The sequence below is a fragment of the Eschrichtius robustus genome, chromosome 12, assembly GCF_028021215.1.
Source record: "Eschrichtius robustus isolate mEscRob2 chromosome 12, mEscRob2.pri, whole genome shotgun sequence".
In the NCBI taxonomy this organism is placed as follows: domain Eukaryota; kingdom Metazoa; phylum Chordata; class Mammalia; order Artiodactyla; family Eschrichtiidae; genus Eschrichtius; species Eschrichtius robustus.
In genome coordinates, this window is record NC_090835.1 from 63,964,375 (window position 1) to 63,988,932 (window position 24,558).

The 24,558-nt window shown below is 39.5% G+C and overlaps 1 protein-coding gene across 3 annotated transcripts; it reads left to right on the forward strand.

Moving 5' to 3' along the window:
- Positions 1–354: 354 nt before the first annotated feature.
- Positions 355–24,553, forward strand: RAB23 (RAB23, member RAS oncogene family). 3 transcript variants are annotated; one of them, XM_068556942.1, is made up of 7 exons: positions 355–623; positions 6,120–6,339; positions 8,937–9,022; positions 15,281–15,437; positions 17,215–17,297; positions 18,100–18,192; positions 20,128–24,553. In XM_068556942.1, exons 2-7 carry the CDS (start codon positions 6,185–6,187, stop codon positions 20,265–20,267), a joined length of 714 nt encoding a protein of 237 aa, XP_068413043.1. In that variant the 5' UTR covers positions 355–623; positions 6,120–6,184; the 3' UTR covers positions 20,268–24,553. The 3 variants fall into 3 exon arrangements, with proteins under 3 accessions (XP_068413043.1, XP_068413044.1, XP_068413045.1); XM_068556943.1 differs by lacking the exon at positions 355–623 and adding an exon at positions 964–1,201; XM_068556944.1 differs by lacking the exon at positions 355–623 and adding an exon at positions 1,884–1,903.
- Positions 24,554–24,558: the final 5 nt, after the last annotated feature.

Below are 24,558 nucleotides of genomic sequence, written 5' to 3' on the forward strand. Positions count from 1 at the left end.
TTATTAAGCATCGCAGACTTGCACTTGGTCCAGTCACAGAGTACGGACCCAGTGCGTTTTCGACTTTGCTCCAGTTTTGCTCACTCCGCCACTTGGATGTCCTCCGGTCAAGACTATAAGGTGTGCATCCAGGGCGGGCACGTCCTGTGAGGACTCTGAAAGCTGACCACTGGGTAAGCGAAGCGTTTGCGGCCCTTCCTCGGCAGCGTCCTCTCCCGCCACCTCCTGGAACCCCACCAGCCCCAGCTGCCTCACAGGGAACGCCGCGCCCCTCAGCCTCAGTCAGCTCAGGGGCGGGGCAGCGGGGCGAGGCCGGCGGCGCGCGCGTGCGCACTAAAAGTCCGGCGCATGCTCAGAGTGCCCGGCGTCCGCAGCTGAGGGGAGGCGAGTCTCCCGCGCCCTACCCTCCGCGGCGGAGCCGCAGCGATCTGCTGGTTCCGATTCCTTCTGCCAATAAAGTTCCTGAAAAAAAATCACAGTCATTCTTAAAAGAGCAAAAGAGGGCGCGAGCCGGCCGGAGGCCCTGCCGGGGGGCTGGCGCACCGGGCGGCGGAGACGGCGGTTACACCGCGACCAGGAGGAGCGGTCGCGCCGGGCGGCGGGCGGCGGGCGGCGCGGGGACGGTGAGTAGCGGCTCGCGCCCGGGGCGGCTGGCCGCACTCATCGCCCTCGACCGGGTCTGGCTGCGGAGGACCCGCCCGTCCCCGCGGCCCGGGATGTGCCCACCGGGGGCCGGAAGGGTCTCGGCGGGGGCCTCCAGGCCGGGCGCCCCTCCCCGGCCCGGCCGCCGCGCGCGCACTTCGAGTGTGGGGCCCGGGTCCCCGCGGCAGGCGGTGGGCGCAACCCCCGGCGCCCCCTCCCCTCCCCGCGCCCCCGCCTCCCTGGGGTGGCCCTCGGGCGGGGAGATGCAGCGGGGCGGTGGGGACGGGGCATTAGGTGTGGGTTGGGGCTGGCGGGGAAAGGGCCCAAGCCCCACCCTGGCGTCCAGACCCCGTCCTAGACGGCGGGCCCCTTCTCTGCCTGCGGCCCCACCCAGCCCCGGTGTTGCTCGGGTTCTGCTCGAATATGAATGAGCTTGACTACGCGGTCTCCTTGACACTGGCTACCGCAGAGTCACTTCACTCGGGGATCCCAGTGGCAGTACAGTCAGAAAAGGGCTGTCTACTTCTCCAGGTTTTATGCAGCTCCTGACATCTTCTAGGTAACTTCATTGAACTTGAGAAGTTTTTCAGTGTTTTTGTAATCATACCTGTGCTGAAGTACAGGCTGTGATGAAAAAGCCACGCTTTTTGATCAGTGAGTTAACTCATCCTTTACTTTTCTAATGTATTGGACGGCTGTTGGTTGGCAAAATCTTTAAAATTAAACTTGGAAAAAGAACACATGTAAAGGGTTACTGTCAAGCTTTTAAAGTATTGTACTCAGAATTATGCTTATTTTCTAAGAATTTAATTGTTTTGGTATAGTTCTTTAAGGCTGTAGAGTAGTGGCTGATAATCACAGGAGTCAGACTGCCTGTGTTAAAATCTGATTCCACTTACTTTTCTTTACATTTTATTATTTTAAAAATTATTATATGGTAAAATTGACTTTGTTGGGGGGTGTGCAGTTCTGTGAATTTTAGATATATGTAACCACCATAACAGTTAGAACAGTTCTGTCACCTCCAAAACATTCATGCTATCCTCTCCCTTACCCCAACCCCTGGCAATTACTGATCTTTTCCAGAATGTCATAGAAATGGAATCATGCAACATGTAGCCGTCTTTCACTCAGCATAATGCCTTTGAGATTCCTTCGAGTTGTTGGATGTATCAACAGTTTATTCTTTTTTATTGCTGAGTAGTATCTATTAGATGGATGTGCTCCCAATGAAGGACATTTGGATCACTTCCAGTTTTTGGTGATTATGACTATAGCTACTATAAACTGCTATACAGGTTTTTGTGTGAACATAAGTTTTCATTTCTCTAGGGTACTGCTAAGATTGGGATTACATGATCATATAAAGTATGTTTAACTTTGTAAGACACTGTCACACTGATTTCCAGAGTGGCTCTATCATTTTGCATTCTCACCAGCAACATGTGCGAGTTCCAGTTGCTCCACCTCCTCTCTTAGCACTTTGTATTGTCGGATTTTTTAATTTAGCCATTCTAATAGGCATGTAGTGGTATCTCGTGGTCTTAATGTGTCTTTAACTAATGGCTAAAGATGTTGAATATCTTTTCATGTACTTAATTGGCATATATAATCTTGGGTGAGTATCTGGCCAAGACTTTTGCCTATTTTTAAATTCAGTAGTTTCTTTGTTATGCTGAGTTTTGAGGGTTCTTTGTATGTTCTGGATACAAGTTGTTAGATATGTTTTGCAAAAGTTTCTTGCAGTCTATAGCTTCTTTTCATTGTTTTAACAGTGTCTTTCACAGAGCTAATGTTTTTAATTTTGATGAAATCTAATTTATCCATATTTCCTTTTGTACATCTTTTGGTAGCATGTCTAAGAACTTTGCCTAATCCCAGGTCAAGAAGATTTTCATCTTCTAGATATTATAGTTTTATATTTAGATCTATAATCTATTTAAAATTATTTATATAAGGTGTGAGATTTAGGGGAAGGTTTACTTTTTTGCATATGAATGTCCAGTTGTTCCATCACCATTTGTTGAAAAGACTGTCTTTTCTCCATTTAATAGTTTTGCACCTTTGTCAAAAATCAGTTGGCTGTATTTGTGTGGCTCTGTTTTGGCCCTCTGTTGTGTTCCATTGATTTCTGTATCTTTCTCTTTGCCAGTATCAAACTTTCTTGATGGATGTAGTTTTATAGTGTCTTAAAATTGGGTAGCATGATCTTCTCCAACTTTATTATTTTTCAAAATTGTTTTAGCTATGCTAGTTCATTTGCCTTTCCATAAAAAGTTTAGAATCAGCTTGTCTCTAACTACGAAATATTCTGCTGGTACTTTGGAATTATATCAAACCGTAGATCAATTTGGGGAGAATTGCTATTTTTACTTTGTTGAATCTTTCAATCTATGAACATGATATATCTTTCCATTTATTTCTTTGTTTCATTAGTGTTTTGTAGTTTTCAGTATACAGATCCTGTACATGTTTTGTTAGATTTATGCCAAAGTATTTCATTTTGGGAGGAAACTATTGTAAATATCATTTAAAAAATTTTTGGCTTCAAATTGTACATTGTTAGGATATTAGAAATACAGTTGAGTGTTGTGTGTTGCTCTTGTATCCTGTGTCCTTGCTAAACTCACTTATTAGTTCCAGGATTGTTTGTTTGAGTCCTTGGAGTTTTCTAGATAGACAATCATGTCATCTGTGAATAGAGATAGTTTTTTCCCTAATCTATAAGCGTTTTATGTATTTTAGTTGCCCGTTGCTCTGGCTAGGCCTAATGATAAACAGGAGTAATGAGAGTGGACATCCTTACCTTGTTCTCAGTCTAAGGGGGAATTCAATCTGTCTTTCAGACTTAAGTGTGATGTTAGCTGTAGATTTTTTTTTTTTAATAGATGCCCTTTATCAGGTTGAAGAAGTCCTCTTCTGTTTCTAGTTTGCTGAGAGTTTTTTTCACAAATGGATGTTGATGTGGGTTTTCTTCTTTACCCTGTTAATATGGTGTATTACACTGATTGATTTTTGAGTATTGAACCAGCCTTGCATTCCCAAATAAAGCCCATTTGGTCCTGGTTATTCTTTTTATATATTGCTGGATGCAATTTACTAATATTTTGTTGAGGAATTTTGCATTTGTGTTCATGAGGGGTTATTTGTCTAGTTTTCTTTTTTGTACTGTCTTGGTGTGGTGCTGGTATCAAGATAATGCTGGCTTTATAAAATAAGTTAGGGAGTGTTTTCTCCTCTTCTGTATTCTGGGGGAGAGTATGTATCATTCTTGAAAAGTTTGTTAGAATTCTCCAGTGAAATCACCTGAGCCTGGAGAGTTCTTTTTGAGTTTTTAAAGTTATAAATTCAATTTTCCTAATGGTTATATCAATTTCATTGATTTCTGCGCTTTATTATTCCCATCCTTTTGCTTGCTTTGGGTTTATTTTGCGATTCTTTTTCTAGTTTTTTGAGGTGGGGGCTTAGATTATTGATTTGAGACTTTTCTTCTTTTCTAAGGTAAGCATTTAGTGCCGTAAATTTTCCCTCTCGGCAGTATGTTAGCTGTGTCCCATAAATTTTGACATATTATATTTTCATTTTAATTCAATTCAGTTATTTTTTAAATTTCTCTTGAGCTTCTTCTTTGGCCCATGGGTTGTTGAGAAATCTTTGTTTTTAATTTCCAAATGTTTGGAGATTTTCCTGTTATCTTTCCATTACTGATTTCTAGTTTGATTTCATTGTGGTCCCTTTATTTTGCTTTTGTTGAGGGTTGTTTGATGGCCTAGAATATGTTCTATCTTGGTATATGTTCAGTGGGTGCTTGAAGTATATTCTGCTGTTGTTGCGTGGACAGCTCTATAAATGTTGATTGGATTCTGATAGTTTTCTGTTTTCAGAATTTCGTTTTGTTTTATTGTGTTTTATAGTGTTTTTGAGTATCTCTTTGTGTAACTTGTTTAGCTGCATAGGTAATTTATCACAGTCTGTTGGTGTCAACATTTTACCAGTTCAAGTGAAGTAAAGAAACCTTACCTCCCTTTTGTCCTCTTCCATGTATAATTTTTTTTTTTTAAATTTGGCTGTGCCAGGTCTTAGTTGCAGCATGTGGGATCTTTTTTTAGTTGCAGCATGCGGGATCGTGGCATGCAGGACCTAGTTCCCTGACCAGGGATCGAACCCGGGCCCCCTGCATTGGGAGCACAGAGTCTTAACCACTAGACCACCAGGGAAGTCCCCTCTTCCACATATAATTACTTGTCTTAAATGTTTTTTCTGCATATATTGAAAACCGTATTGAACAGTATTATAATTTTTCTTTCAACTGTCAAATGTAACGTAGAACATTTAAGAGAAGTCTGCTATATTTACCCATATTTTTGCTTCTGTCATCTTCTTTCTCTTGTTCCAATACTTTTTGTTGTTTTAATCATTTAATTATGTCTGAAGTGGAGACCTAAAACCTATACTTTAACAAGTGCTCCTAGATGCTGCTTATAATCGTGCAAGTTTGTGAAGCATTAGGGATAATTACTGAGACTCCATTAGGGGCAAAGAAAGGGATGTTCTTCACATTTCAGACATGTTTTGTGTAGTGGTTGTATAAATGGATTTTTGGTTAAGGTAGCTGGAATATAATAGCTAAGTAGGCAGGAACTTAACTAGTAATTTTAAGAAGAAATATGAAGAAGTTGGCTTTCTGTTCTTTTCAGTCTAAAATGCAGACAGTACACATTCTGTTACTTTCATTATATGAGTAACTGTAACTAGTCTGAAACTAATGAAAACAATGCATGGTATAAGATGATGTGTAGAGGATCCATTGTAATCTAAACACTAAAGCACTGTAACTAAGAGCCCGATGCTATCATGTGGTTGCATAGCATTATACAAAACCCTTCCTTAGGGTGCTGTTCTAGGGACATTAATTATTACCTGTGAGGATGAAGAGCAGTTTCCTTAGATTTTGTATTTGTTGCCCATTTGGTGGTAACTATCCATGGAGGATTTATTATGGTATAGGAAACTACCATTTTTTTGAACGCTTAACTTTCACTGTGCTAAGTGCTTTGTATCTATCATTGATCAACAATCCTGTGAGGTAAATATCCTCAGGAAACTGAAGCTTCAAGAGGTTAAGCAATAACTTCACTAAGAGCACAGAACCAGTAGTAAATAGCAACTAGTAAGTCAGGCCTCGACTCTTAACGCCCATACTCTAGCCTCAGTGAAAGGTGGAACTATGTAATCTAGGCATTTATTGGTACCTGGAAGTCATACATTCTGCTGTTGTTAAGGATGCAAAAGTGAATGGTATTATTGTCTCTCTTTTCAAAGAATTTACATTATCTGAACAGGGTGGGGAGAGGGCCTTCATCACGGAAAAAAATTCTTGCAATTCATTATGATTATTTCTTGATAAAACAATTATAGCTTATTTTATTTTATATAGTTTTTATGTCATGAAAAAATAATTTCATTTTAAACCACAGATTTGAGAGAGAAGATCGGATCACCTGGAATTAAATTTGGCACAGAAACCTTTTCAACTCCAAAAATGTTGGAGGAAGATATGGAAGTGGCCATAAAGATGGTGGTTGTAGGGAACGGCGCAGTTGGAAAATCAAGTATGATTCAGCGGTATTGCAAAGGCATTTTTACAAAAGACTACAAGAAAACCATCGGAGTTGATTTTTTGGAGCGACAGATACAGTATGTACTTGGCCGTTTTATCCTCTCGGTTTTGATTTGTGACCTGTGTCCAAGAGTTTGCTCAGAATAATAGTAACTGAGTACAATACAATCCAATACAATCCACTAGGCGTCTAGTGGCAGCGGGTTTTCACTTATTCACTCCTTTGTGTGTCTTTGCCTTCTTTTTTCCCCCTCCCCCATCTCTTCCCTTCCTCTCTCATTTTTTCTTCTTTTTTTTCTACACTTCTCCCTTCTCTCTTTTTCTATCTTACATCTGTTTTATATTTATTGGTGGCACCCTGGGTACTTCTTAAACACAAACTGACGCTTGATTCTACTGAGATTTCTGTCCACTATTTTATTTGGAAGGAAAGTTACCTGTCTCGCAGAATAATTTTCATCTCTTATATTATGGGATCTGTTTGTGTAAAATGTCTCTTCTCTTTTTAAAACTGGGTATATAGAAGTTAGAGAATTAATAATTTGTTTTTACTTTAAAGAAATAAGAGAAAGATTTGAGAGGATTAAATACTCCTGGGAAAAGGAAATCCAATTGAATTCTAAAACACATCAAAGTAACACTTTTTGCCATTAGTCCTGAGAACTTTTAAGGATGTTTTAAATTGTAGGAGACAAACTCAAATGTATCACAAAGAAATAAGAAACATTAAACAAGTCTGATTTAACTATCCCAGACACTAGCATCAAAGATAATTGTGTTCATTGTTTTAAAGATTGTTGAATTTATAATCTGTATTCTGTTACCCTCTTTTTAAAAATACTTCTCTATTTGCTTCCTTTCTTAGATATTTTAAGGGGATTCATTTTAAATCTTGATGATGTTTATTTTTTGCACTTGCTATCTGGACCAAATTAATATTTTAAGTATACAGTTGACCCTTACTATTCATAGATTCCATATTTATATTTTAAGTGTGCAGTTACTTCTCATTATTTGTGGATTTCATATTTGCAAATTCACTGCTTGCTAAAATTTATTTGTAACCCCAGACTCAGTACTCCCAGTACTCTGGTGGTCATTTGTGGACATGCACAGAGCAGCAAAAAATTTGAATCATTTATACAGACACGTCCGGCTGAGGTTGAACAAGGCGACCCTCTGCGTTTTTGTTTCATCTCTCATACCGTACATGAGTGGCCTTTTCATGTTCTGTTTTTGTGCCACATTTTTGTGCTTTTTGTTGAGAGTTTCGCTGTTTAAAATGGCCCCAAGCCTAGAGCTGAAGTGCCCTCTGGTGAGCTGTGACGTGCCTTATGGAGAAAACACATGTATTAGATAAGCTTCGTTCAGGCACCAGTTATAGTACTGTTGGCCATGGGTTCAATGTTAATGAATCAACAGTGTATATTAAATAAAGTGTGTTTAAACAGAACGATGCAAAAAACAAGGTTATATATTGATCAGTTGATGAAATTGTAACCAGGGGCTCACAGGCACCTCGCCCGCCTGCTATTTTCCCTCAGAGGAATGGTTCAGGATTTGCTAATTCATTGTTGGCAGTGACTCTGCAGAACAGAACCACTGGCTGCGAATAAGGCAACAGGTGTGACAGAACAGAGTTAATTTGGGGGTTAAAGGGCAACCAAGCGGTAAGCTGCTTCTTTACTTTCTTACTATTCTACCCCCATTAGAATAGGGTAGCAGGAGGAGGGCAAGCACTGACCTAAGGGAACCCTTTCCCAGGACAGCTGACCCTGGATGTCCAGGATCCCACAGGCACTCAGTCCCTTGAATAAAATGGCATAGTATTTGCATTTAACCTACACACGTGCTCCCATAGACTTTCAGTCATCTCCAGATTACTTACAATATCTAATATAATGTAAATACTGTGTAAATAGTTGCCAGGCACACAGTAAATTCAAGTTCTGCTTTTTGGAACTTCCTAGAATTTTTTTCCCAAATATTTTCTATCTTCAGTTGGTTGAATCCTCAGGCGTGGACCCCTCGGATGCTAGTCTTAGAGCCACCACTATCTGTGACTGTGGTTGAAGGAAAAAACCTGACAGATGAATCCAAATCGTGTAAAATTACAGCTTTAGGGGAGTGTCTTTCACCCTTTACTCGCACTGTTGGTAATGGTATCAGCATTTAAAAGCACTCAGACTTTTTCAGAGTGAAACCAGCAATGTAGTTGTTTTTTTTAAATAAATAAATAAATTTATTTATTTATTTGTTTATTTTTGGCTGCGTTGGGTCTTTGTTGCTGTACACGGGTTTTCTCTAGTTGTGGCGAGCAGGGGCTACTCTTTGTTGCGGTGCGCGGGCTTCTCATTGCGGTCACTTCTCTTGTTGCGGAGCATGGACTCTAGGTGCACAGGCTTCAGTAGTTGTGGCACATGGGCTCAGTAGTTGTGGCTCACAGGCTCTAGAGCGCAGTCTCAGTAGTTGTGGCACACGGGCTTAGTTGTTCTGCGGCATGTGGGATCTTCCCGGATCAGGACTCGAACCCGTGTCCCCTGCATAGGCAAGTGGATTCTTAATCACTGCACCACCAGGGAAGACCAACAATGTAATTTTAATACCTCCAGATTTGAAAAATAAAATACAGACATTTCCTTTGCATATGAAATACATTCATCTCTTGTTTCAGAGTTAATGATGAAGACGTCAGGCTCATGTTATGGGATACGGCAGGTCAAGAGGAGTTTGATGCAATAACAAAGGCCTACTATCGAGGTAAATCATGGGTGTCTTTTTTTTTTTTTTTTTTTTTTTTTAATTTATTTACTTATTTATTTATTTTTGGCTGTGTTGGGTCTTCGTCTCTGTGCGAGGGCTTTCTCTAGTTGCGGCAAGCGGGGGCCACTCTTCATTGCGGTGCGCGGGCCTCTCGCTATCGCGGCCTCTATTGTTGCGGAGCACAGGCTCCAGACGCGCAGGCTCAGTAGTTGTGGCTCACGGGCCCAGCTGCTCCACGGCATGTGGGATCCTCCCAGACCAGGGCTCGAACCCGTGTCCCCTGCATTGGCAGGCAGATTCTCAACCACTGCGCCACCAGGGAAGCCCATGGGTGTCTTTAGTTTGTTTTGACATGTTCTTTTAGCTGAACAAAGAACTTTGCTTTTCTTGTTTCCCATAGAAGGATTTCTCTTTAAGAATATTTAAATTAATTCCAAAGTATTTTTTAAAACCCCAGGCTATTATTCTTCTAAAGATCTTGTTGGGTGGTAAATAATACTCTGTGCTATAGACTGTTTATCTCTGCCTTAGAATTACATGACTCATATAGGCATTCCCAGACCTAATAAGTCAGAAGTTGTGAAAAGTCTCCTCTGACTACAGGGAAATGACTACATAGTCTGAGTGGAAACTAACATAAGAAAAAGTAAAGCCCTGGCAGACAAGATGGCATTTTGTTATGATATTTAATGTGGGTAAAGCCTTCTCTAGGCTATACGAGTTCAGGGAAGTATGACATACATGTGAAAAGGAATAGCTACAATGATAGGATCTAAGACTTAAATAAACTGGGAGAAATGCCTCTTTTTACCTATCTAGCTTTCTTCTCTAAATTCTCAGCATAAAATATATGTTCTTTTTGTGTGGAAAAAAATAGGTTGGGTTATTTCTTTTTAAGCTTTTGACAATGTGATGTGGCAGTATTACTTTTTAACTAATATGGTTCTTTTTGGAGAAAATATTATCATTATGTCTCTCTAATTTAAAAGGACAAAACTGTGTGAGTCTACAATTATCTCAAAATAAAGTTTAACTTAAAAAAAGACAAAACTGGTCAAATGTCAAAATGATTTGATTCGTATATGAATAAAAAGGAGAAAACGTTGGAACTGTACAGTTAAGTAGCTCATTTGGGTCCCTAATTTAAAGAAAAAGACCAGGTAGCTAAACATATTTTAATACCCACTGCCATAAGACTTTGTTCAACATTATTATCTTCTAATTTTTTTAACTTGACTCATCCAGTTTGTTGCAGACTTCTTGTTTTAACTTGTTAGATGTCCATGAATCATATCGTTTCTCTTTCATATGTTCACAAAAAACATTCTTTGCCAGAAACTAAAAAGAGAGCCCATAATTGTTAGTATTTACATCTTAATTTATATGGGTGATGTTCAAATTTCTTTTCACTTTGTTTCATTTGGACTAAAAGGCTTTAAACAGCATTGAGTTCCCTGTGTTTAACATTTTAACTTAAAGCAATCTTAAGTGTATAAATAGATCTGTTAAAAGTTTTTCTTAAAATGTAACGTTTTTTAGCCAACTATGTTAAAATGGCAAAGAGGGTGGATACTGAGACAGGTCTTAAGCTTCAGCTTTTTCCCTCACATCCCTATTTGAATTAAGGAACAAACAGTGGCAATGTTACATGAATTTGAGAAATGGCATATTGGACTTATATGCTTTTTTTTTTTGAGGTTCTATCAGAGTGCTTTTGGTTGCTGACAGCAGAAAAGCAATTTCAAACCGACCTATTTAGCGTCTGTTGACTTGTTACTGGGAGTAGCTTTCATTTGTGGTTTGTTGGGACTCTAACCTTGCTGACTCTCCTGGCTGGCTGCCTGCCTCCCCGTGTGGGGTTCCTCCTCATGCTGATTTTCCTCTTGTCTGCAAGTTTGCTACCATCGGCAGTGCTTTTTGTTCACATTCTTGGGGACCGAGGGTTACTTCCCACAACAGTGGACCAAAAGTCCAGAGCTTTTATCTGATTAGACCACCTTTGACCAGATTACAGTGAATAGTCAGAGGAAGGTGCTTGCCCTAATGGGCTTGGCGCACTTGGGGCTCCCCCAAGGCAGAGGGAAGTTTAGCTGCCTAAACCATAGGCTACTGTACAGAGGGGGAGAGGTGTTCTTGGGGACGGGGCACTGGATGGCGGCTAGGCACCAGGTAATATCTGCTACTAGTATAGATTCAGATGACGATATAATTAAATAAAGAGTAGGAAGAAAAGGTAAGGTGGGCAGAATGAGTTAAGATAGAGATTTAGTGATAGAAACACTATGCCTTATAAAATTATGACCTACTGACTTATGTCCTAAAAATGTGTTATTCAAGATGCATAAAAATTATATTTAAAAAAGAAAAAATTTATTGTAATTCATTTAAAAGACCTATTATAGCAAGACCATTGCTCCAAGGCATCATTATGTTCTTAGAATGCTGGCTTAATTGTACAGTGAGACATGTGGAAACATGATCTCCTTATCAGTAGGTTAGAACAGAGCACAGATCATATTAGGAAGCCTTTGGGAGCCCAGATGACTCCTGTTAAACCCTTAAGAAAGTCCATCCTAGGCAGCAGAAACCGTACTTAGTACAGAAAGTTACATACAACATGAAGTAGATTTTTATTACAGTTTTTTGCTGTGACTTGGCTCTCAGAAAAAAAATGCTTCTAAGTATATGTAAATTAAGTTATAGACTTGAGACCTATTATTTGAGATCATGCACATAGGTAGAAGGAAACCCTTATTTTCTTAAAAAATAATTTTTTTTCACAAATATAAATGAATATAAATTGTTGGAAATGAAATAGCTCTGGACAAGAAGCTAGTTATAAGTTATAATTATAAATGCAAGAATTAAGGAACAACAGAATTAGACTATGCAAGTCTGAGGTTTGTTTTGAAATTATGTGAGCATGGAATCTGTGACAGATTGGTTCATTGAATAATTTATGTGCTTTAGATTGTATAGAATGTCAAAAAGAATAAGGGACAGCATTTTAAATCCTGAGTAGTATCTATAATAGTATTTTTAAAGCCTTTGCCAGTGTTCGCTAGAGCAGTGTTTCTTAAACTTGGGTGTGCACAGGAATCCCCTGGGGAGCTCATTAAAATGCAAACTGAATTCTGTAGATCTGTGGGTGGCTCTGAGAGTCTGCATTTCTACAGCCTCCCAGGTGACACTGATGCTGCTGTCAGCCACACTCAGGACCAGCCTACAGACGATCTTGTAGGATCTGTCAGTGATTTGAGGATAGAATTACTCTCTGCACATTGTGTCTTAGAGAGTATTTTCTGAATTGCATTAAAATATAGTGACTTTTTGGGAATGATCTTATTAAGGAGGAATAAATACTTGCTATTGGTGATCTTATCATTGACACCAAAAATTTATTCAGAGCTCTGTATTTCTGATGCATGGACAAGTGAGGTAGTTTATTAACTGTTAGAAGTGATCCATTTATGGGTGACTTACTGTTATCTATGATAATGAAGAAACTTTTCCAATGGTGCAATTTTTAGGGTAGGTAGTATTGAAGGAAGATTGAATAGTAGGAAAATAAAGGTCTTTGTAAAATATATGGGTAGAAAACACTAGCTGCCTTTCAATATTAACAACAGAGAAATTAAAACAACTTTCCCAAACATGGCTGGTACTAACACAGAGCTAGAGGTCCAAGGAAGAAAAAGAAGGGAGAGCAGTGTGGGGTCATTTTAATTTATTTTATTATTTTTTTAGGGTCATTTTACACCTCCCCCCACACGCACACACACACAGCTGGGTGGGTGTGGGATGTAGAAGTGAGAGGCCAGGGAAAGAAGGGAGAACCGTGCATAAAGAGTGCAGTAATGAGCCAGTTACTACTGCGGGTGGGGAGACGCGCCTCAGGGTGACCCCACCCCAGGGAAGCTGAGGTTTTTATCCCCCCTCACCCCTCCCCAGGCATCCAGTCCCCTTAGGGGGTGTGCTAGACCACCCCTGGCAGAAGAGCAGAGCGCCCCCTGCAGCCCGTGCTGGAGGGTCGGGGCGGGGAACACACAGGGCACCTGTGGGGAGGGGGCACCGTGCTCACCTCCCTGGTGGCTTAACTGAATCCAGGTCCCTCCTCCTCCTCCTCAGAGGGCACTGCGGCCCATCCCGCCCAGTGTGGTCTCTCCACCCAGTCCCGCACTAAATAATTTTGGGTTTTGCTGACAGACTTTTTCTTTTATCCTTTGATCCTTGATTTTTCAAACAAAATTGTGCTTTTCTTAGTTAATCATTCTTACTGCCCATACGTCTGGCACCATCTGCTTAGTTTTTTTGGTTGTTTGTTAGTTGTTTTTGTTTTGTTTTTTTAACATCTTCTCTAATAAGTGTTTTTTTGTGTGTCTGAGACCTTGTATACTTGGAAATACCTTATTGGACCCTCAAATTTAAATGACACTTGACTGATATAAAATTCTAGGTTTAAAGCTAACAGAATTTTATAATAAAAAAGTTTCTTTTTTTTTTTAAGATTTTTGTTTGATTGTTTTGATGTGGACCGTTTTTTAAAGCCTTTATTGAATTTGTTACAGTAGTGCTTCTGTTTTATGTTTGGTTTTTTGGCCCCGAGGTATGTGGGATCTTAGCTCCCCGACCAGGGATCGAACCCGCACCCCCTGCATTGGAAGGCAGAGTCTTAACCACTGGACCGCCAGGGAGGTCCCCAAAAAACAGTTTCTTAAAGTATGATTAAATAATGTTTTATTTGTAGTTTAAGTAAATGTTAGAGTTCAAGTAAATATAAATTTGTTGTCCAATATGCTAGTGTGATCTCTTCAGTTTTACTTCTCCTTCAATTCTGAGCAAGTCTCAGGCTGTGTCTATCAATCTGCCTGTCCCCCACCCCTCAGTTTTGCATAATTAATTTATTCTTTGGTCCAAAGCCTGTTCTAGAGAAGAGAAGCCTCTGCTTTTACAGTCATAGTGAACTGCTGGTTTTTTCCTTCAGTAATTGTTCTTTGGGTTTCTGCCATATTCCCTCAGGTGATAAACAAACCTTTTTTGGCCCTAGAGTGTCTTAGGTAGCCCAGGTATGTGTGTCTTGAGTCTTAGTAGGAAACTCTTACACCTGGGGTATCTGGAAGGAAGGAGTAGCAGTGAGGAACCCTCTTGACTCCAGGATGATTTTCTCTTCTCACCTGTTTTTGTCACTATGCTGCCCGATTCAACAGCAAATCATTGGTAAAAACACTCTTACAGAAGGTTGATGCTTATTTTTAAAATGAGATATTATCAACCTAATGTGATAGTTGATAGTTAAAGTATTGTCAGTGAGTATGGTATGGGAATTATGCAGTTAAAGAGGATGAAAAACTAAATTAAACTCTTTTCCTCTCTACTATATATAAATATTTTACTCTTGGCACTGGTTCCTAAATTACATTCTTTAGCATTGCTGGTATTCTGCTACTAAAATAAAATAATATAGATTTTTTTTAAAAAGGAAATAGAATGAGAAAATTATGATTTTTTTTCTCATAGACTTTTCTTAAATCTGTGCCAAAAGAAATTAAGAAGCAGGTGACAGATATTAACGAGAAGAACTCAGCAGCTCTGTCATTCATGCCTAGTTTACTGTTCTCTCTGGCTTTTACAGTGTTATTAAATATATCAGTATTTTGTGGTGTTCCACAAGGAATGTGTATAATTTTGAGGGTACTTTGGCACTTGCACAAATTTGAGAACCACTGTTCTTGGTAAAAATTGGTTCTTTGAATTAGAAAATAGAGTTTATATGTTAAAAAATAGAGCTTCCCTGGTGGCACAGTGGTTAAGAATCCACCTGCCAATGCAGGAGACACGGGTTCGAGTCCTGGTCTGGGAAGATCCCACATGCCACGGAGCAACTAAGCCCATGTGCCACAACTACTGAGCCTGCGCTCTAGAGCCCGCCAGCCACAGCTACTGAGCCCGCGTGCCACAACTACTAAGCCTAGAGCCCATGCTCTGCAACAAGAGAAGCCACTGAAATGAGAAGTCCGTGCACCACAATGAAGAGTAGCCCCTGCACACTGCAACTAGAGAAAAGCCCGTGCAGCAACAAACACCCAACACATCCAAAAATAAAATAAATTAAATTTAAAAAAAAAAAGCAGTGCTACAAAGATGAGTTCAACATTTATTTACATAAGAATTGTTCTGAATACGTAAAAGTTTCCTTCACCCTGCATAGGATTGTTTCATTAATGTAAATAACATTTTTATTTTGTGAACTTACAGGAGCCCAGGCTTGTGTGCTTGTATTTTCCACCACAGACAGGGAATCTTTTGAAGCGATTTCCAGTTGGAGAGAGAAGGTGGTGGCTGAAGTTGGAGATATACCAACTGTACTTGTACAAAACAAGATCGATCTCCTTGATGACTCTTGTATAAAGAAGTAAGGTGGCTGCTGTTGAGGGGGTGGCTGTAATTCTGTAAAGCTAAAACCTATTTTAGTTTTTGCATACACTTAAAAAATTTAGGAAAGTTTTAAAAAAGACTGCCTTATACTTAAAAATTTCTGTGAGCTATTGTGTGATTGATTTGGGTTAAAAAACGTTCACACTGAATCAGAAGTAAAGAAAATTAAAGGAGTACATTTTGAAAGCCCTTTTAGAATTCCAGGTCCTTGCAGCTCAAATCCAACTCCTCATGCGAAGTCAAATCTAGACAGAGTAAGAATGTTAAGAGAAACATCCCGGAACTTCCCTGGTGGCGCAGTGGTTAAGAATCCACCTGCCAGTGCAGGGGACATGGATTCAATCCCTGGTCCGGGAAGATCCCACATGCTGCGGAGCAACTAAGCCCGTGCGCCACAACTACTGAGCCTGCGCTCTAGGGCCCACGAGCCACAACTACTGAAGCCCGCATGTCTAGAGCCCATGCTCTGCAACAAAGAGAAGCCACCTCAATGAGAAGCCCGCGCACCGCAACGAAGAGTAGCCCCCGCTCACCTCAACTAGAGAAAGCTCGCGTGCAGCAACAAAGACCCAACACAGCCAAAAATAAATAAATGAGTAAATTTAAAAAGGAAGACACCCCTAGATGTTTTAATATCTAGCATAAGTATGTTGATGAGTTTAAATAGGTAAGCAGTTCAGATTCATATTGTTTTATATACCCAGAACCATTATGCTCATATTTGTGAACAGAGTTTGGCATCCAGATAATTTCTCTGTATAAGTATTTGTTTACTGCATTATTAACGTTTTGCTGGCTTTGAAAATACTTACTTGGTTTTTACCTTATTTTTTTATAAGTTCTTGTATTAGTTGTCTGTTGCCGTATAACAGATTAGCCCAAAACTTAGTAGTTTAAAACAACAAACATTTATTATGTCACAGTTTTTGTGGGTCAGGAATTTGGGAGTGGCTTAGCTGGGTGGCTTGGTTCTGGGTTTTCATGAGGTTGCTGTCAATATGTTGCCAGGGCCTGTGGTCACAGGAAGGCTTTTGACTGGGGCTGGGGGGGTCTGCTTCCGGGATGGCACCCTCGCTTGGCCATGGGCAGGTGGCCTCTCCTTCGGGCTGTGAGTGTCCTCAGCGTGTGGCAGCCGCTTCCCCAGGCACGTGATCCCAGAGGGGGCAAGGCAGAAACCTCAGTGCCTCTTATAGGAGTCTCAAAGTCACACGCCATCACTTATGTATGTCATTGATGACACAGACCAACTTGATTACAGTTGGGGGGGGGGAGGCGTGTGGTAGAATCATTGGGAAATATTTTAGAGAATTGGGAGTCATACTGAAACTAAAATTAGGAGTCCACTGTTCTAGACACATCAATGTACTGACTTTGGCTTTGGCAGCAAAATAGTTTTGTAGCCAACAAGAGTAAAATAGGTAATGCAGTATAAGACTTTCAGAGTGTAATTAAATTCAAGTGTTTTTAATAACCAAAGAGAGGAAATTAAAGTATTATATAAAGAAAAGTGACATTTAGTCATTTTAAGGCTAGAGTAAGTGACTTTACAGAAAAGTGTCTTGCAGTTACAGTGAGATGGCTGGTGTTTAACCCCGCAAGAGCAGTGACGACTGAAAACCCTGCTCAAGCACTGAGTGTAGCTCTCAACGGTTCTGGAAGGACTGACCGCCGTCCTCAGGCTGTACGCAGTAAATGTAATAAAACAAGCTCTCGGAAAGTACCTTTACATGCATTTTTTTCAAATTGATGTGTAGTGAGGAAGCTGAGGCACTGGCAAAAAAGTTGAAGCTGAGATTCTACAGGACTTCAGTGAAGGAGGATCTGAACGTGACGGAAGGTAAAGTGCCTTCTTAACAGTTAACAGCAGGAAGTTTGTTTATTCTTCTTATGCCTTTTCTTTTTGTTGTTTAGAAATCGTATTTGTAACGAGAATAGAATTTTCTCTTTGCCATGTATCATTAAGTAAAGTTTAAAGGCTGATGCTGCTCTGAGTTTGTCCTTGATTATTTACTAATGTCTTTGAACAGCTGTTACTCTACAGCAAAACTCTGGTGGGCTTTTGTTTTGTTTTTTATCTTTAAAAATACAACTGGCTATGTGTGTGCATGTATGCGTGTGTGTTTTTCAAGCGTACCTTCTGAAATTGCTGCGTTAGAACCCCACAGCGGTGGACACCCCACTGGGTAGCTACAGTGACCCTAACTTGTTTAATAGTGTTTCCTAGTTTAAGAAAGTGAGATTAGAGAAAGATGGTGGTTATTCTTCTCATTCCGGAATTGCTGCTCATTTTACTAGATTGCAGCTCAGCTGTTGCTCCAGTGTCCCCTGAATAGTGCTTTTCAGCTAAAGAAAGAGTCTTTTTAAGACTGAGTCAGTTTAGTGTTGCTGAATATTAGTCTACAAGTAATATTTTATTTCTTGACTAATAAAATGCCGCTATATATTTATTAGTATTACCATTGTAATTAGGTATTACTCAGATAATTTTTAGAAGTTGAATTTTTTCAACTAGATTGTATACTTCTAATTTTAAATTTGTTTTGTAAGTATAAATATTATAGTAAGTGATGTTAAAGAACAGGTTTTACGTGCATAATTACACTGACCTGGCAAGGTTTTTGGTTTTGTTTTCATTCCAGTTTTTAAATATTTGGCTGAAAAATATCTTCAAAAGCTTAAACAACAAATAGCTGAGGATCCTGAATCAATGCATTCAAGTAGTAACAAAATTGGTAAGTACCCAGGAAGTTTTAGCCCCATGTTTACCTGGTAAATTTATTTTCCATTCATTATTATCATATTTACTGGTTTTTTTTAAAATACAGTATGCTCATTTCTTTAAGAAATGTGACTGGAAAGCGTGAGATGAGTGATTATTAAATTTAGTAGTATCAGCTCTCATTAAAAGGTATATTGAGTTAAAAGATTTTTTAACTGATGAATTTTCTAAAGGTCTGTCCTTTTTGAACACTTGTTTCTCTGACACTTGCACCATCTCCACACCTTTCCCCTTTCCTGCCACCTTGCTGAGCACCCATCCTGATTTTTAACGTGAGATGCCAGCAGAGTTTAGTATTTCCTGGAGAACAGGAAGCACCTGTCCGTGTCTTACTTTTGGCCATGGCTTCTGGGAGGATGGGCGCCGGTCCTTTGTCCTAAGGACCTCCTGCCTGCACCCCACTCCTCACTACACACACAAACACACACACACACACACAGCATTTTCTTGGCCTGTTTTAACTTTTCTTACTTTGCCCTTTTTATTGCATATGTTCCTACTGTCAGACACCTCACATGCTCTGAGAAACGACAGGGCAGTTGTGATAAGCCGCTGTCTGGTCTGGTCTCCTGGGCCCACCCTGTCTCCTTCCAGTCTGCTGATTAAAGCCCTTTGATGGATTCCGGTTGTGGAACACATTCAATGCAGGCTCTCTTCATCCCAGCATTTAAAGACAGTTTGGTCCATCCTTCCTGTGCAGCCTTGTGCCCCACTTTTGTAATGTACCCTGTTTACGGTTCCACCACAGGGCCCGCTGTTTCTTGAGCCTGCCTAGGGCTGTCTTACTTATCCCTTTGCTCATTTTGGCTCTTCCATTAAGAATGGCCTCCCCTTCCCACCTTCCATTGAGAACTGTGCATGCCTCAAGGTCTATGGAGAAAGCGCTCGGCTATCTGTCTGGCTGAAGCACAGCCTTCACTTCTCTTAAATGAACAGAGACCTGAGTGCAGGGCATTGCCAGGGGTCCAGTCCCTCCATGTAGTTTGTCCTTTCTTATGAATTAGATGTGGTTGACCCTTCCTATACCATCTGTGGGATCTTGTCTCTTTTGTGACACTTAACATAGAGTGTCCTGTAGCATCACTGCCTGTTTGTAGTGCCTCACCTCACTCATCAGATTGTAAGCTTCCTGGGGGCAGGAATCAGTCTTAGTAGTCTTTGTGTCGCTCATAGTGTCTCTGGCCCAGAGTCTTGTGTATCGTGGACGATAAAGAGCCCATAAACTGGAGATTACATTTTAGAACCAACATTGTTCAAAATGAAAACTCTAACAGTTGAAAGTTTTTCTTTAGTTCATCCCTTTTGTCTGCTCACCACTTTGAGTATCTGCAGACCATTTTGCTGTTGTTTTAGCCTGGATAGGAACATCTGACATCACTACTGGCTCTTACATACGCAGTATCTTTATCAGCATGACATATCACAAATTCTGTTGTTAACTACAGGCAGGTACTGTTGAGGAAGTTCTATGATGTAAAATTAGTAAGTGAAGTTATTAAAATTATCATATTTACAGATTCCAAATTTCAAAAATAGATTGTTAGTGAAAAGAGTGTGTAGAGAAGCACACAAAGGGAGGAAAGAAGACCATATGTGCACTTCAGCCTACATGTGTGTACAACATCACTGCAGGGATGCATGGGAACTCTAAACACGTGTGCCTTAGGCGAGGGGCTGGGGTGAGTGAGAGACTTCACTGTGACCCCTTTGGTTCCCTTTGAACTTTGAACCCTGTGTATTGGCTATTAAATGAAATGAAAACAAAAGCTTAAAATTGTAAATACTTGCATATGTTGCTGATTTACTAAGAAGCTGGGTGCACAGTCTGCAGTAGGTGATCCTGAGGCCCGTTAGTGTTAACCTCTGTGTTTTCCCTCAACTTATCCAGGTGTCTTTAGCACGTCTGCTGGGAGTCACTTGGGTCAGAATTCAAGTACCCTTAATGGTGGAGATGTCATCAACCTCAGGCCCAACAGACAGAGGACCAAGAAAAACCGAAATCCTTTTAGCAGCTGTAGCATACCCTAAAACGCTTCAGGGAGGAAGAAATGAATTATATTGTGCAGTAAGATACATCCAGCTGTCACGGTATGTTACACAATTTTTTCGCAGACTTTGCACCTAATGGCTCTCTGAAAGCTGACAGACTTAAACAGATAGCACTGTTCTGCAGATCTTTTCAGCAAGATCTCTGGTGGAAAAATTACTGCCCTCTGGACTTATTTTAATTTTTTTACATTAGACGAAGCTTCTCCTGTTTTTGAAGGAATGCTATAAGAAACATCAAAAACAGGTTTTGCTGAATTTGAAATGCTGGAAAACGTAAATGAAATGCCTAAATATACTGGTACAGATTTTAATATTATGGGTCAAGGAAAGGTAGCCAACCGTTCTTTCTCTGAAATTGGTCATCTGGCTTTTCTAGGAAGTAGTATTGAATCTGAATACTGAAAAGAATAATATTGAAAGGCGAACCCTAATCTTGCCAGACTGCATTAGTGTGTACTTTGGCAATGTTACTTGTGCAATATCTGTAGATGTGGAATGTGGAGGTACGTGCGCACGCAGATCCCTGGTTCTGGAGTAAACAGAAGGTGTGTGCAGTGTTTAAGGAAACATAGACTCTAACTCATTCATTCATGAAACCATTTACACATTTATGTGTATGTTATAAGTTTCTATTTTCAAATGAGAAATTCTAGACAGATATTTTGCAAAATGAGCTCAGATTTAAAAAATGCTTTTGTGCCAAAAATACCATACCTAATTTTCAGTGCTTTACCAGAATTTATACTGTTGATAATCTCTTTTAAAAGCAGTTTTCCTCTCTGACAGGGTAGATGAAAGAGTGTCTTAGTGCTAGAGCCCCTCCCAGGTGGCACTGGTTGCGTGCGGAATCTTTTCGTGTCCCTGCACATGCGTGGTGGGCTCGAGCTGGCGGCTGCAGGACCCCCACCCTGTGCAGCGTGGCCGCCCTGTACCCAGTGCCTTTTGCTGTTGACAACGCGATTCTGAACTTTTAGGATTATGCTAACAATTTTTTTAAATACACAAGAGGTGATCTTTTGTCTTAAACCACATTACGGATTTTATAATGCCCTGCAACTCTAAAGCATCTTTTTGTTTACACATTTTTTGTATGGTATTTTGAGATTATCATTTAAAAATTTCTGTAAACTTCAGTTTGTATAGCACTTTCTCAAGAGCTCTGTCAGCACCAAATACAAAATAATTTCTTTTAATAAGTGATTTTAACATGTAATCATTGTGGCAGAGCATACATTTTGTGACTTGGGACAGTAGCTTTCCAACTCAGATAATTAATTGCATGAACTCTGGTAAAACTGATTATCATTCATCAATGACTTGTTTTTAACCCCTTGCAATACCTGGTTTTTACAGGATTTAAATATATGTAAAAATAACTTTTCTTGGAAAATGTGTCACAAAGTCATTTTTCATTATTTCTACTAAATGCATAATGTTTTATATATTCCTTTTGTATGTTTTCTCTCTCTCTCGTTCTTTTTTTTTTTTAAGTCTTCCATCTACACCACCCTCATCCCCTGTCCAGATTAATGTTGAAAACATAATAGAATTTTGTAGGGCATGTCTTTTAAGTGGTCAGGAGTGAAGATTTGCTTTTCATAATATTGAAATAATCTGGCATTATCTATTTCAAAGTAATATGTTTATTTTTATGTCACCAGTTGTCACCACTCCCATTGCTGGCAGTGGGATAGGTGTTGGGGAAAAACTCTGTTCCTAACAATGGGTACCCGCTAGTGATTCCCTTTTCTACTCTCTGGAAATACAGTCCCTTTAATTTTTGCACAAAATATATTTTGCATCAAATAGTCTTTAGTAGCAGAAAAATCACGTTATATAAAATGTTGTAGTTCTATTTCACATGAATTAAATGTGTGTGGGTGAAAGTTTGTTATTTTTCTATATTAAAAAAAATCTGATGATGGTTGCAGTTCCCCTGATATTTGTAATATAATTTTATGTACTTAGTTTTGTCCTTTTTTTTAAAAACAAGAACTGAAGAGAGATCTTTGTTACACATTTGAATTTTTAATTTGCAATTCTGTATTTTACCTAACCATTATTAGTCATTTTAAATAATTAAGTAGGCCTGAAAATCAGCCACAAGTGATACGTTAAATACTTTCTCAATTCTAAAAACCTTCAAAATTGACATTATATTCTTTCACCTTGAGGCCTTTAATTCTTTTAAATAACTTAACTACTAATTTCTAATGAACCGTGGATGCTGAAGAAATACTAAGACCCCGGGACGTTGTGCATTTGTGCAGTAATAGCTTTCCTATGTCGTGGCTCATTTTCGGCTGTGGCGTGGCTGCCGTGTCTCAGAGTCCTCAGGATTCCTTTTCCTCTTTCAGTCTGCCTCTTGAATTGATAGCGTACAGAATAGGCTACATAAGGCGATATAATTAAATAAAACCAGGCTAAATGGTTTCCTTTTTATCTGCCCAGAGTTGACAGCACTCATGTACTTCTTCAAAATAAAGTAAAACTAACACTATCAGAAGAGCCCCTCCCCATTGTGGCCGCAGTCCTGTGCTGTCTGGGTGCCTCAGACGCTGGCAGCGCAGTGCTTGGGAAGAACTCACTGATGGGCTCCACCGTGTCCAGGGCTCCAGGGCTGGGGTCTCCTCTGGAGATCCTGGGATGGGGAAGTGGCCTCAGGACCTGACATCCCAACTTAAAGGGAACTACTTTAATGTAAAATATTGTTAATTTTTCCCCTCCTTTTTAAAACCTTTGAAATAGTTACTGGTAACTTGCTAAAGTGCTCTCGTTACTGTATCACTGGGGTATCTGTTTCTCTGAAAACAAAATGAACTGACAGGTGAAAATCTGTCCCACACTGCAGTCATCTAATGAACAGAGAAAGTCTGGGCTGATGTGGAGTGAACAGGAAGGGGAGGATTTCCAGATGCTGATGGTCTTTGGGAACGTGAGAAAAACTTGGTTGTCTGCTGAATTTTCAAAAAGCTGATAAAGAAAAAGATGGCACAAAAAGAAAATCTTCTATCTCACAGTGAACCTAGTGATAGCAAATTAGTCTGACAAATCAAGAGGCTTTTGCCAGTTATCAGTGAGAATTAATGTTTCCCATGAAAGAATAGATTTAAATAAGGTGAACTTGGGCTGGCATCAAAACTATCATGAATGTCCTCAGATTGTAATTGCTTTTTATGAAGAGACATATAAAAATATAAAACCAATCTGCAGCTTGACTTGTTTTTTTTCTTGCAGTGTGAAAGAATACCTATCTTTTAATGAAAATTGAATCTGATATATTCATTCTGAAGTAGTATTTGGGGAAGCTGAAGTTTTTGTGTATCAGTAGCACTAGTTATTTTGAACAAATAAAAGTGTTCTATAGTTGCTGCATTTATCACAGATAAAAGAATAATCAATCAATACACTGGTCAATCTTGTTAGTGAACAAAATGCAATCTAAATTAAGGTATTTCGTATTTAATATTAGAAAAAAATGCTCAATGCTGAAAAGCTCTCAGTGAAACAGCTACTTTTTAATTATTTAAGACGGTATAAATTGATATAACTCTTATACAAAAAAACTTTGGAAACATATCAGGCCATGAAAATGTATATACCCTTTGACCCAGTAAAACCCATTGCTGGGAATTATTTATACAAAGAAAATCAAAAACAAAGGAAAGAAGGAAAAAGCTCTACGTACACAAGTATGTTGCAGTAATAAGCAACAAACTGGAAACAACCTAAATGTCCAGTAAGGGGAATGGGTAAATTGTACAACTACATGGAATAGAGGTTCTTAAGTTGAGAATTAAAAGCAGACTTTAAAACAGTATTTAATTTTTCCTTTTAAAGGCAAGTTACAACATTGTATTTCTGTAATGATTAAAAATTTAAAGAAATGATGCATTTGGAAAAAGATGAAGTGGATATACCGTATACAGTTCAGAGTTGTAAAATTAGAGGTGAAGTTTCTCACATTTTATGTCATGTTTTCACGTGTTATCAAGAAATAACATTCAGATTATGAGATGCATAAATGTTTAAGTTCAAAATAATTTGATATAGATGTCTAAAAAACCTGCTGAGTGAAAGAGAAGATACAGGGAAGGTTCCCTTCCATAATTCCAAGCTCACTGCTTGGCTCACAGCAGATGCGTGGTCAGTGTGTGCCCGTGTGTCTTTGCAGACAAAGCCCAGGAGAGAACCGTGATGCTTTTACCCCTAGCCGAGCACTTATTTCCCCCACATACTAAGTGTTCATCCACAGAATAGTAAAATATAT